General features: G+C 45.1%; 1 protein-coding gene across 1 annotated transcript; it reads left to right on the forward strand.

The window, feature by feature from the left end:
* Positions 1-7900: 7900 nt before the first annotated feature.
* On the forward strand, positions 7901-14361 carry LOC123441047 (chlorophyll synthase, chloroplastic). The gene is made up of 15 exons (XM_045117575.1): positions 7901-8093; positions 8182-8232; positions 8339-8427; positions 8762-8849; positions 9425-9510; positions 9626-9712; positions 11418-11483; positions 11567-11650; positions 11762-11823; positions 12539-12614; positions 12697-12759; positions 12833-12914; positions 13444-13520; positions 13803-13850; positions 13972-14361. Exons 1-15 carry the CDS (start codon positions 7982-7984, stop codon positions 14032-14034), a joined length of 1134 nt encoding a protein of 377 aa, XP_044973510.1. The 5' UTR covers positions 7901-7981; the 3' UTR covers positions 14035-14361.
* Positions 14362-14665: the final 304 nt, after the last annotated feature.

The raw sequence follows: 14665 nt of genomic DNA on the forward strand, positions 1-14665 counted from the left end.
AGCCTGACCGGGGTCAAGCCGAGCGTGTTGCTGGTTGGCGGCGTCAAGGAGATCCTTGACACGCTTCTCCTGGAAGGCGCGCTCCTCGCCATCCAGGCTGGCCATCTCCTCCATGGTTGCCTGCGCCGCTCGCATGTTGGCCGCAGGAGTCTCGTAGGTGGGCAGATCACCGCCTAGAACCTCGGCGATGAACCGGCCGCAGCTGCGGACCGATCCAAGCCGGCTAGGGGCCTCGGAAATCGGAGTGAGACCGTATGCGGAGTTATACTCGCACTGCGTAGCCTCCAACCGACGTTTCGCCGAAGCTACGGCGATGCCCTCCTCCAAGATATGCTCGCGAGCCTCCTCCAACGAGGCCCGAGCGTTTGCAGGGTCGGCGGAGCTGGTGACAGGTGTCTTTAGTCCGGCGATGGTGTCCCGAAGAGTATCGGCGGTGGCCGCGGCGGGCTCACCAGCGCCTCCGGAGGCCTTTCCGGGAGCCGTACTGGTGCCAACGCCGATAACCATCACCTCCACGGTGTTGGAGATGGCAGCAACGTGGTATGGGGTGAAGAACCCCACCGACGGCGAAGGTGTTGGGGAACGTCGCATGGGAAGAAAAAAATTTCCTACGCGCACGAAGACCTATCATGGTGATGTCCATCTACGAGAGGGGATTTCCGATCTACGTACCCTTGTAGATCGCATAGCAGAAGCGTTAAGAAACGCGGTTGATGTAGTGGAACGTCCTCCCGTCCCTCGGTCCGCCCCGCGAACCGTCCCGCGATCCGTCCCACGATCTAGTGCCGAACGGACGGCACCTCCGCGTTCAGCACACATACAGCTCGACGATGATCTCGGCCTTCTTGATCCAGCAAGAGAGACGGAGAGGTAGATGAGTTCACCGGCAGTGTGACGGCGTTACGGAGGTTGGTGGTGATCTAATCTCAGCAGGGCTCCGCTCGAGCTCCGCAGAAATGCGATCTAGAGGTAAAATCGTGGAGGTATGTGGTCGGGCTGCCTTGAAAAGTTGTGTCAAATCAGCCCTAATTGCTCCATATATATAGGAGGAGGGAGGGGAGGCTTGCCTGGAGGCTCAAGGAGCCCCAAGGGCTGCGCCACCAAGGGAGGAGGAGTCCTCCTCCAATCCTAGTCCAACTAGGATTGGAAGGTGGAGTCCTTCTCTCCTTTCCCACCTCCTTTTTTTCTCTTTTCTCTTTGATTTTCTTTCTATGGCGCATAGGGCCTTCTTGGGCTGTCCCACCAGCCCACCAAGGGCTGGTGCACCACCCCCAAGGCCTATGGGCTTCCCCGGGGTGGGTTGCCCCCCCCCCCCCCCGATGAACACCCGGAACCCATTCGTCATTCCCGGTACATTCCCAGTAACTCCAAAAACCTTCCGGTAATCAAATGAGGTCATCCTATATATCAATCTTCGTTTTCGAACCATTCTGGAAACCTTCGTGACGTCCGTGATCTCATCCGGGACTCCGAACAACATTCGGCAACCAACCATATAACTCAAATACGCATAAAACAACGTCGAACCTTAAGTGTGCAAGTGTGCAGAGCCTGCGGGTTCGAGAACTATGTAGACATGACCCGAGTGACTCCTCGGTCAATATCCAATAGCGGGACCTGGATGCCCATATTGGATCCTCCATATTCTACGAAGATCTTATCGTTTGAACCTCAGTGCCAAGGATTCATATAATCCCGTATGTCATTCCCTTTGTCCTTCGGTATGTTACTTGCCCGAGATTCGATCGTCAGTATCCGCATACCTATTTCAATCTCGTTTACCGGCAAGTCTCTTTACTTGTTCCGTAATACAAGATCTCGCAACTTACACTAAGTCACATTGCTTGCAAGGCTTGTGTGTGATGTTGTATTACCGAGTGGGCCCCGAGATACCTCTCCGTCATACGGAGTGACAAATCCCAGTCTTGATCCATACTAACTCAACGAACACCTTCGGAGATACCTGTAGAGCATCTTTATAGTCACCCAGTTACGTTGCGACGTTTGATACACACAAAGCATTCCTCTGGTGTCAGTGAGTTATATGATCTCATGGTCATAGGAACAAATACTTGACACGCAGAAAACAGTAGCAACAAAATGACACGATCAACATGCTACGTCTATTAGTTTGGGTCTAGTCCATCACATGATTCTCCTAATGATGTGATCCCGTTATCAAGTAACAACACTTGCCTATGGCCAGGAAACCTTGACCATCTTTGATCAACGAGCTAGTCAACTAGAGGCTTACTAGGGACAGTGTTTTGTCTATGTATCCACACAAGTATTGTGTTTCCAATCAATACAATTATAGCATGGATAATAAACGATTATCATGAACAAAGAAATATAATAATAACTAATTATTATTGCCTCTAGGGCATATTTCCAACAGAAGGGTCGTTGAAGATGAGGACGTTACTGGGGTAAACATCGTGGGCAGGCATCTCGGCGATAGAGAGCCTGCTGAAGCTGGCGCAGAGCGCCTCAACGTCGAGGTCCTCGCCGAAGTAGCGCGGTTCGTCGTTGAGACGAAGGTCGCTGAAGAGAACGCTGAGGTTTTCCATAGCAGCGACGACGACGCTAGGGAGCGCCTCGTCATCAGAATCTTCGTCCGAATCAGCATGGCGGACGGGGACATCGATCATCATGGGTGTCGCCTCGTCGAAAGCGGGCTCCACGGGCATGCAAACTGATCCGGACGCGATGCATCCGGTGGTGTAGGTGCGGGGCCCCGCCCAGCGCGTAAAGCCAGCCGATGCCGCGATCGGCCCCACGGTGGGCGCCAAATGTCGGTGAATACTCACAACATATGCCATGGGTAGGCTAAAGTCGGTGAGAACCGAAGGGACAAAGGTGGGCGCTGGGAACGAGGTTGGTACACGCATGGGACGCACGATGTACCCAAGTTCAGGGCTCTCCGTAGAGATAATACCCCTAATCCTGCCGGAGTGTTTGATGTATCGGAACAGAGTACAATGTCGCTCCTGGAGCTGTGTTGGTAGGAGGAAGAGGGGAGCAGCCGGCTCATCTCTACCTCTCTCTCTGTGGTTGGTGAGTGTGTTGTGTTGAATGACTGGTGAAAGATCGGCCCCCTTGCATGGGCGGCGACCGGGGGGTTTTATAGACGAACCCGCCGGCCTACAATATGGATAAAGGGTACAAGTGTGGGACCCGGCTGGCTGCTTCGCCGGCTGGCCAGGGGCCCACAAGGGTCTTGTCTTGTCGATGAGGGGCCCGCCGGCTGCATGGTCTCGATTGCCTGTGGGACCCGCCGGCTGGCCAATGAGGCTCTCGCGTAAGGTTGACGCTGAGCACGCGTTGTACGTCAAGCGTCGCCCCGCGAGATTCTTCATGGGCAGGTAGTACGACCGCCTCCACTGTTCCCCATGCCGAGTGCAGTAATGGAGTGGGAGTGTGATGGTCCGACACTATGCTAGGTGATGGATCAAAGCCGGGGTAGGTCAGCGGCGTGGCCGCCGACGCTCGTACCTGTCGGGCGCCCTGATCCTGTACCTTTGCTGACGTGTAGCTACCTTTAATCGTGAGGTCTCTTCCTGACCTACGATCTGATGTGACTTGTGATCCTCGGCCGGTTAGCCTGCTTGGCCAGCCGGCTTAAGGGTGGCCGCCTCCTCCCTAGTCCGGCTGGCGGGACCAGACCGGCCCCGAAGAGGAGGCCGCTAGGATTCTAGCCGGCAGGGGTTGCCTGGCCAGCCAGAAAGGTGGCCGCCTCGTCCTCTAGCCGGCAGGTGATGCCTAGCCGGCCAGAAGACTTGGGCCTTGGGAATCTTCATACGTTCATGTCCATTGGGCCGGAAATGAAGGAATAGGCTTGATGAGCCTACCCCGGGGTTATCCCCCCGACACAATCTCCAAATGAAAAAGTCTCCTTTGGCTTGCCCTCCCATACTCACCTCTTTCCCCGCCCTCCCTTTGATTCTAAATGCATCTGATCTTACTTTTGAGTAGGTCAATTTGATGGCAACTTGAAATTTCCAGCTTCTACGGACTTGATGGCAACTAATATGCAGATCAAACCTAGGACACATGATCACAATTTCGTTGATTTTGGAGGGGAGAGGAGAACGACCGGATCCATGAGGTTTTGGATCAATGTGGCAAAAATCTAGGACAACTCGGATCCATGTTGGCAATTTTGATGCAAAATTTCTAAGGGGAGGGGAGAGGAGAACGGCCGAATCCATGAGGTTTCTCACCTTGTGGAATTCGTTGTCGTGTTTTTCGTCCAGGCGTCGCTAGGGTTTTGCTGTGGTTGCCATGGAAATTTGTGAACCACGAGGAAGGAGGTAGGGGAAGACTGTCGATTGGGAGGTGGGAGACAAAAGAGGGTTAAGCAAGATTTTGGTCCGCGGGGTGGCCACTCTTGTTGGCAAACGTTGCATGGGAAACAAAAAATTTCCTACGCACAAGAAGACCTATCATGGTCATGTCCATCTACGAGAGGAGATTTGGAACTACGTACCCTTGTAGATCGCACAGCAGGAAGCGTTAAGAAATGTGGTTGATGTAGTGGAACGTCTTCACGTCCCTCGATCAGCCCCACGAACCGTCCCGCGATCCGTCCCACGATCCGTTCCGATCTAGTGCCGAACGGACGACACCTCCGCGTTCAACACACGTACAGCTCGACGATGATCTCGGCCTTCTTGATCCAGCAAGCAAGACGGAGAAGTAGATGAGTTCTCCGGCAGCGTGACGACGCTCCGGTGGTGGTGACGATCTACTCCTGCAGGGCTCCGCCTGAGCTCCGTAGAAATACGATCTAGAGGTAAAACTATGGTGTCTAGATCTGAGTTGCACGTGGCAAAAGTTGTCTCAGATCAGCCCTAAATCACCACTATATATAGGAGAGAGGGGGGAGGAGGCTGCGCCGGCCAAGGGGGAGGTGGACTCCCACCCCAATTCGGTTTCGGGAAGGAGTCCACTCCTTCCTTCCCACCTCCCCTTTTTTCCTTTTTTTTCTTTTTGGTATTTCTATAAGTGGCGCCATGGGCCCCTTGGGCTGACTCCACCAGCCCACTAGGGACTTGTGGCGCCACCCTATGCCCTTGGGCTCACTCCCGGGTGGGTGGGCCCCTCCCGGTGAACTCCCGGAACCCATTCGTCACTCCCGTTACACTTTCGGAATTGCTCGAAACTTTTCGGTAACCAAATGAAACCATCCTATATATCAATCTTTGTTTCTGCACCATTCCGGAAACCCTCGTGACGTCCGTGATCTCATACGGGACTCCGAACAACATTCGGTAACCACACATATAACTCAACTATACTAAAACATCATCGAACCTTAAGTGTGTAGACCCTATGGGTTCGAGAACTATGTAGACATGCCCCGATGTACTCCTCGATCAATATCCAATAGCGGGACCTGGATGCCCATATTGGATCCTACATATTCTCCGAAGATCTTATCGGTTGAACCTTAGTGTCAAGGATTCATATAATCCCGTATGTCATTCCCTTTGTCCTTCGGTATGTTACTTGCCCGAGATTCGATCGTCGGTATCCGCATACCTATTTCAATCTCGTTACCGGCAAGTCTCTTTACTCGTTCCGTAATACAAGATCCCGTGACTTACACTTAGTCACATTGCTTGCAAGGCTTGTGTGTGATGTTGTATTACCGAGTGGGCCCCGAGATATCTCTCCGTCAAACGGAGTGACATATCCCAGTCTTGATCTATACTAACTCAACAGACACCTTTGGAGATACCTGTAGAGCACCTTTATAGTCACCCAGTTACGTTGTGACGTTTGATGCACACAAGGTATTCCTCCGGTGCCAGTGAGTTATATGATCTCATGGTCATAGGAATAAATACTTGACACGCAGAAAACAATAGCAATAAAACGACACGATCAATATGCTACGTTCATAGTTTGTGTCTAGTTCATCACATGATTCTCCTAATGATGTGATCCAGTTATCAAGTGACAACACTTGCATATAGTCAGAAAACCTTGTCTATCATTGATCAACTCGTAGCCAACTAGAGGCTCGTTAGGGACATTGTTTTGTCTATGTATCCACACATGTATCTATGCTTTCATTCAATAAATTATAACATGGATAATAAACGATTATCTTTAAACAGGAAATGTAATAATAACTATTTATCATTGCTTCTAGGGCATATTTCCAACAACTCTTTCGCGCGGGGACCTACTCTAGTTCTCGGGGAGGGAGAATTGTTGGTCGTGCGGGCCGTGGGGTGGCACGCCCGGATGTGCGCACCGCAGGGTGACACACCCGGGCGTGCAAGCACCTAAGTGGGACGCGAGACGTGCGCGTGCGGGCTGTTCTGCGTAGATACCACACGAAACGTGCGACAAGCACCCCTTAGATGCCACACATGTGATAAATATCGCGACCCTTATACTTATTTAAGTGATATCGTTATGTCTAATAATGGTGATTTTTTAAAATGTACAATGAACGATGCTTAAGTTTGGAAGTTTCATGGTATGAATTTCATATCATCTGTTACTGTAGATTTGGTGTGCCTAAAAACCTTCTTTTTTCACACATAAAACCATTTCAGGTACTTCCTTTAATCTCTATTTAATAATAAAGCAAATACTGATTCCCGTCGTACGTCGTGGCGTTTTTGCAGAAAAGTCCGTGTCATTTTCGTTAATTAACCCGCAGTCCGTTTATAAGTGAGACCGAACCGTTTTTTTTGCATTTTACACAAGACCCCTTACTTTTATGCTAAATAATCCGCGGTCCAAATTTATTCAGCGTGAATCTTTTTTGTAAAATTTTATGTAAACCCCCTGACATATGCGTTAATAACTCCGGAGTCTATTCAGAATAAATATATATTTTCGAATAACAATATCTTTCAAACCGTCAATCCAATTTAAACATGTTATATATAAAATTTGATTAGAAAAATGTGTACAGTTTGAATATGTTGTTATTTTACATGTTAAGTATTTTTAAAATACTATATAGGATACAATGTTAATCAATATTTGTCTTTATTTCGTACCGACGACTTAAGCGTTAATATTTGGAAATGTTATAATCTCTGAACATGATGTACTTGTACTAGGTTCTTTCTTTATACATATTTTATAATCTAAGACCTTACGTACGTGTCCTTTTTTGACAGAATCCACGCACGTTTTTACCAACGGACTACACTTTTTTTATGGTGAATACACAAATAATTTTTATAGATTATACATTCACTTATAAAATTGATGAATATCAGAAGTACATGAATGTTTATTTTAAAAACATCTGAACTATTCATCCGATGGTAATTGAATGTTAATAGTTGGATTTTTTGTTTGAAGATAACAATTGAATTGATAAATACAATCTTCATTTATGTTCATCTATTGCATATGATGGATATACATTTAGGCTTTATTAAATATAATTAATTTATAAACACGGCCTCCTCAATGTCGAACAATACCACATCAATGATACCTGAATGGTCTCATGGGTGCACATAAAAAATGCTAAACATACAAAGACTTATAAAGGTTACACACTGACTAGGATTTTTTTCATCCTAACTAACCTTTCCCAATGGGGCCCGTCCCCTTAATCTCTAATCAAAATTCACTTGCTTGTAAAACCCCTGTAAACTTATGTACGTGTAACATTACTGGATCAAAATATGACGAGTCAGAATCAAAATTGGATCAAAATAATAACGTCTCAGGTAAGAAATCTTTACTATCCATTACACGCACGGACCGTTTTGCTAGTCTAAATTAATTGACGCAACCTCTGTGTAATGTCCAATCAACTTTTACATAAATCTGTTTAAGATGCTCTAACATTTCAATCCCCACATTTTTTTACTGTCCTCCGAATCAAAGCCGGCCAACAGGCACGAACTGCGCCGGCGTTATCCTCCCCTCCCACACTTCCCACTGTCCACTCCCAAGTCCAAACAGCTAGCGGCTGGCTCCTCCTCTCCGCTTCCCCATGGCCACCTCCCACTTCCTGGCCGCCGCCGCCGCCACATCTTCCTCCTCCACCGCCTTCCGCCCCCCTCTCCGCTTCCTCTCCCTACCGCCTCCTTCTCTAACCCTCAGCCGTACCCCTCTTGCTCTCTCTCGCTTATTATTTTACTGTGTGTGTATGCTGCCGCGTGTTGTGCTGATGCATATGAGTTCCGTTCGCAGGGCGGCGGCCGTTCCCAGTGGTCTGCGCGGCCGACGCCGACGCTAAAGAAAGTGAGCGCCCCTTCCTTATGAAGTTCAGCTTGTTCTGTGATTGATTCCCGGGCGTTTCGGTTGAGGTTCTAATGCGTGATTTGTTTTGGTGGGTTGGGCGCGGCAGCAACGAAGCCGAAGGTCCCGGAGAAGGCGCCGGCGGCAGGGTCGAGCTTCAACCAGCTGCTCGGAATTAAGGGCGCCAAGCAAGAAGACGTGAGTCATTAATCTGTTCCCGTGAACTGGACATATTTATGAATCCAAATCGGAGTGGTTTGTTAGTTGGTTGGTTGGTCGGGCATGTGTTGAATTGGGGATTCAGCATGCAGCCAATGTGTTGGTCGGGCATATGTCTGTCTGTGGATGCTGAAATTTATGAATCCCACCTTCTCTTGAGAAGTATGTTCTATGCAATTTCTGCTTATGATGACATGCGAGCATTGTATAACACTAGCTTTGAGCTCATACGAATCGCTATGTAGCTATTTTTATGTAGGGACTAGAAATGATACTTTGCTTATTGACCCCCTCTTTATCATGCTGCATATAGAACATATGGAAGATCCGTCTTCAACTTACTAAGCCAGTGACATGGCCTCCGCTTGTCTGGGGAGTGCTTTGTGGAGCAGCTGCCTCCGGTATGCTTTATCGCCTATTATGATTTTATCTGTACATGTTTTTCTTTTCTTTTACTTAAGTGGAGTTGGACAACTGTATTTTTCCATATGCGGCGCATCGTTGATATATTGTGCTACATTCCTCTGCAGCAAAGAATTTCTTGACCGGGCGATTTAAGTTGTGCACTTGTGCTGGCTTGCAATGGTCGTTCGGCCGTGTGGCTTTATTTATAAAGCGGGCGAAAACCTATTTTGAGCAATGGTGTTGATATGCTCTGTGGGCTTACAATATATTCTCTCACTATCCCTAGTCACATTTATTTATTTTGGAATAGGCCAAAGAATTGAATATTGATTTAGGATGAATATTGATTTTGGAGTACACAGGAAACTTCACCCAGTTTCTGCAACAAAACAACACATGGAAACTCAGCAATACTCTTCTCCCTTCTTGCCCGATGTCTAGAACTTCTAGGGTTTAGGATGAAAATACAATACCATCACGGCTTCTGTGCTCATGAATGATGTCCCTCTTGGCATACAATGCAACTACTATGCTCAATTGCTTATGCTTATTTGAACTTCTCATGTTTTAGGAAATTTCCACTGGACAGTTGAAGATGTTGCAAAATCTATTGTTTGCATGCTAATGTCGGGTCCATGTCTTACAGGATACACGCAGGTTTACTCTATATTCATTGTGTTTGTTCTATTCATATTTTATAACCTCACATATTGTTTCATGGAAAACTATTTGTACTAAAGAATATGTCAGTTTCAAAAACTATTGCTTGTAGACAATTAATGACTGGTACGACCGAGACATCGATGCTATTAATGAGCCTTATCGTCCTATTCCTTCTGGAGCTATATCAGAAAATGAGGTATGACCGTCTTCGGGAGTGAGATTACTGTATTGTAATAACCAATGAGCTTAAAATGTGAACCATGTCATCATACCACTAGATCCATCTTTAACTCATCATGCAATTAATAGCGAACAAACACTGATCTTGATATCTGACTACTTGGACATGTGTGTGCATGCATTGTTGGAAACAATATTGCCTCTAATGCAGTCCGGTTGAATTATGTTCAGGTTTGTGTTTGCTTGCAGTAAGTCTAAGTAATATTGGTCCGATTAGTTTTCTAGCGGGCGTGTTTTGGAGTTGGTTTCTATGCCTTGGTGCTAGTTGCGTGGGATATGAGTATAGGTCTACGTCTTGGTGAGTACTCAGTAGTAATTTGAGTCCGAGTTGTGCTAACTGCTAAGTCACCTAAGTCGAGTAGGTCCTAGCTCTGGTCCTATATATACGTGCAAAAGGGTTGTGAGATTGCATGCTAGACCGGGAAATAAATAAAAAAAAGAAACACAATGCACGCCTGACGAACAGATTTTCGTGCACATGTGTTGGTGATTTTTAATGTGATTGATCCTTGGGTGAAATCCAACATGCTTCTGTTAGTAGATTCTACATGCATAAAAGGAACTTGTTGATTTCTTATTTTTTGAGGACTTTTTTTAGATAACGGAGGCTTTTGTTACCCCCAGCCGCTGCATCATAGATGCATGCAGCCACACTTATTACAAAGTTTATTGCATCATCAAGAAAATATGATCTTGACTAAGACTCTAGAGAACATTATCTTTTGAGCAACGTGTCATATTGTTTCTCCTTCCTTATTCATAAAACAACCACTGTAGAATATCCTAGTATTTCCTTTCCAATTTTTTTGTTAGAGAATGCTTTATGACTTCTATAACTGTTAAGCAGACATCTCAAATATATCGCTGTCATAACCATGTACCGCATGCTCACAAGAAGTTTAGTTATCTGTGTCTATATATCCTTTTTCTTATTCGTTTTCACATGTACTTGTTTATATTCTTTCAATAAGTAAGCATATTTGTATCATAAGTTGACCCTTTTTATTTGCAGTATTATCCAGTTATGGTACATGGATAAGAGACATCAATTCTTAGGATGCTAGAACGCTGCACAGGGACTTTGTCTTTACGTTTTAAGGTCATTATCAACAATAGACAATGCATTTTTCATGTCAAAAGTCCAACATCTCTCATTTAAAATATACCGTTGTATCATTTAATATTATTTTGGAGCAAGATACTGTACAATAACCTTTTTAATAAAGATGGCTGAATGCATCAATCGATCCAGAGGCTGAGGGCTCACCCTCATTTTCCTTTTTTTTTTCTCAGAACATCAGAACGCATAACTTGCCTGTCCCCATCATTGCTTCGTTTTAATGGTAATCATGCGGGTTCTGTTCTTATTAGAGTCTGCGGTCATCTAGATGGCCGGTTGATTGATGTGATACTTTGCTTGAAATTGTTGTGCTTTTACTCTTTGAAACCCCATTTTTAGATTGACCTTTTTATCCAAGGGGATTTGTTTTCCTTTGAGATGATGAGAAGTATGTATTGCTACAAACTACTGCAGAACGTTCCAAACCAAATTGGTTTCGTGATAATGACGAGCTTCCGATCGTCCGATCTAATTCTAAAGGCTGATGTCAGACGTTCACTGAGAATTGCCATGTCTTACTAATGATGTTGATTTGATCCAGGTAATTACTCAGATCTGGGTATTATTGTTAGCAGGTCTTGGGTTGGGTGCTTTGTTAGACGTATGGGTAAGTCTCGAAAAGACTCACTTTAGTATACTAAGAGGTTGAAGATGTGTTCTTTCTTTGCTTATTCTCTTGTTTCATTTCAGGCAGGGCATGATTTTCCTATTATTTTTTACCTTGCTCTGGGTGGGTCCTTGCTTTCTTACATATATTCAGCACCGCCTCTCAAGGTACTTAATACTTGTGTTCTATGCATTCTGCATCTTGTTTTAGCATAGTACACTATGTGCCATGAACTCTTTGATAACAAAATGTTCATTTTTTATTATTACGCATTTCAGCTCAAGCAGAACGGATGGATAGGAAACTTTGCTCTTGGTGCGAGTTACATTGGCTTGCCCTGGTATGATCAAAGCTGTGAATATTTTTTTTTCATGTTGAATATACAATGTTCTGTTGGATGTCACCCATACTATTATATGTAAGAAGATGCATCTATATATATTGACTCATTTATGGTAGCCACAAAATATTGTGGACTGTCCATTATTTTTTCAATTTAATGGACAAATTAGTTTGGATTTTATCAGACTACAACACCAAGTACTAGAAAGGATTGTACTTACGTTAATGATAATATATTGCATTCAGTCCCATCACAACTGTCACTTACCAACCCTCACAACCCTAGCCCGTGATTGAGGAACCACAAATCCATAACCAGATCTCTCCCTCTCTCTCCCATGATGACCAATTTGAGCCCAAGTTCTTCAACTTTCCTTTAGCCTCGAGGTTGTGTGATCTGCAGGAATATGCATACATTACTTCAAAGCTCTTGGTAGTTTAGTGATTGACTACCGAAGTTATTTAATAACATTTATCTAACACTCAAGCAAATACCACGTGGTATGTGCATCAGACAATTCACTTGGCTCCAAGGCATACACCACTACCACTTTCCATCTGAAGTGCACGTGTGGCCTGAGGCTCACGGTACCGTTTGTGCTAAACTATATAAGGTGCATCGAGATTATTAGGCAAGATGAACTCCATATTAGGATTCTAGAACCAGAATTACTCTTCTAAGTTACCGTAAAATCCCCATCTCTTTTGTGCAGGTGGGCTGGCCAGGCGTTATTTGGAACTCTTACTCCTGATATTGTTGTCCTAACTACTCTGTACAGCATAGCTGGGGTATTTATATTTCATGATCTGTTTGCTTGTTTGCAATCATGTATGCGATCATGACCGCTGACTGTTTTTCCTGGCTTTGTAGCTAGGGATTGCCATCGTAAATGATTTTAAGAGTATTGAGGGGGATAGAACTCTGGGACTTCAGGTTATTATTCTTTCCATCTGTATTTTAGGTTTGTTGTCACAGCATATCTGTTTACCATTTTACCTTTTTGTAGTCACTTCCTGTTGCTTTTGGTATGGACACTGCAAAATGGATATGTGTTGGAGCAATCGACATCACTCAATTATCTGTTGCAGGTAAAGACACAGTTTTGCCGTATCTTTCTTCCTTCAAGACTTACTTAAGTCATTTCCTTTACATATGATTAAGTGGTTCATGGATTTATGCAACTGTCATGTGCTAGCTGTGAAAAGAATCATACTGTTTGCCTAAAAAGGAATGGGTCGCACTTCAAATTTTCAACCTAATGATGGAAGCTTTCACCGAACCTTGGAACACAGTTACTGTTAGCTATAGTAACATAAGATGTGTTTAATGCAAAAAAAAAAGAAGAGTTGTTGAGCATTACCAGAAATTTTCAGATGAAGACAAACTGCACCCAAAGCTTGCCGTAGTATAACTATTTTCTCTGTTTTAGTTGAGACAAACAAGAGTGCCTGAATTGTTCTATAAATTAGGGATCACAGGAAACTTACGTTCATTATCTCTCTCTCTCTCTCTCTCTATCTATCTATCTATCTATCTATCTATCCGAATTTATGTTGGGAACTTCATAATCTTGTAACTCCATTTTCAGCCTACCTAATCTTGTAACTCCATTTTTAGCCTACCTCCTGAGTACTGGCAAGCTGTATTATGCCTTGGCACTAGTTGGACTGACAATTCCCCAGGTGATCTTGCAGGTGAGCTGACCAATCTTTTTGGACCTTGGATATTATCATTTCTCGTTGTATTTCAGAACATGCTCCCCTTTTTCAGAAATTTCCTATTCACGCCATCAAACCAAATAATTGAAATCGTTTGGAGTTATGAACAACAGAATTATCTACAACTGCATGGCTTGTCAGACTGGCCTTTATAGCTCTTATAAGAACATGAAAACTATAGACGATTTTGCCTGCTGAACAATCTGAACCGTTCCCACTTATGTTCTGTACACTCTAATCCTTAATTTCCTGGAGCAGTTTCAGTACTTCCTGAAGGACCCTGTGAAGTACGACGTCAAATACCAGGTGCGCCGCTCGTCGGTCGCCGTCTCTCGCATGCATTATCTTTCTTCCTGTCCGATCCGTGCCCCGTTCCAGAACTGCAAGCTTAACGCTGCCACCATCTTACTACTGTGCTTGAACGCAGGCGAGCGCGCAACCATTCTTCGTCTTCGGCCTACTGGTTACTGCCCTGGCGACCAGCCACTGACGGGTGGACCAACCTCAAGTTAAGCTGGACGTTATGGACGAGGAGGCAGGTGATTATTCTGTACAACACAGTTAGTGGAATAAGTCTGCAGTAACAATAAGAACGCCTCCCTGAGCGCTGAAGACGGAAAACGGTAGGCGGTGGCGCGTCCTTCTGCTACTGTACCTGTAGACTGCAGTGCGTGTAGACCGTAGCAGGTGCACAATGCCAGATTGTTTGTGATGTGTATTAGCGGCTGCATGCATAGGGTAATTTTGGATACGATACGTTACTACTATGTATTATCATATTTTTTTTCTACTGAAAAGTGCATTTTTTTCTTCAAAACGGAGGTAAAACATTTGTCATTTGTCTCATCGATTAAATGAGAGGAGAATAGAGTTACGTAGTGTTATAAAAACACCGCAATAACGGTATGACAATTACTCGCGTAGTACATTTTTTCCTAGTTTCTTTGCCCCCGTCGTAACCTAAAGGTTTGCCCTGTCGTATTTTTTATGGCGGAACACCCTAACGTTCCTCTCATTTCATATTGTCCATGACACCACTATGGTGAAAGAAGTCACGGCACGTCGATTAGGGTTGCTCGAGTTGGTTCGCCGATTAGGGTTGCTCGAGTTGGTTCGCCTAT

This window comes from Hordeum vulgare, chromosome 1H (assembly GCF_904849725.1).
Source record: "Hordeum vulgare subsp. vulgare chromosome 1H, MorexV3_pseudomolecules_assembly, whole genome shotgun sequence".
Taxonomy (NCBI): domain Eukaryota; kingdom Viridiplantae; phylum Streptophyta; class Magnoliopsida; order Poales; family Poaceae; genus Hordeum; species Hordeum vulgare.

What these genes read in the sequence shown, in the direction of transcription:
- LOC123441047 (XM_045117575.1), top strand. Translation starts at nt 7,982, where the DNA reads ATGGCCACCTCCCACTTCCTGGCCGCCGCCGCCGCCACATCTTCCTCC. An exon ending in TTGTGGAGCAGCTGCCTCCG is followed by an intron (nt 8,850 to 9,424) that starts GTATGCTTTATC and finishes CTCATGTTTTAG; the next exon opens with GAAATTTCCACTGGACAGTT. An exon ending in AGTTACATTGGCTTGCCCTG is followed by an intron (nt 11,824 to 12,538) that starts GTATGATCAAAG and finishes TCTTTTGTGCAG; the next exon opens with GTGGGCTGGCCAGGCGTTAT.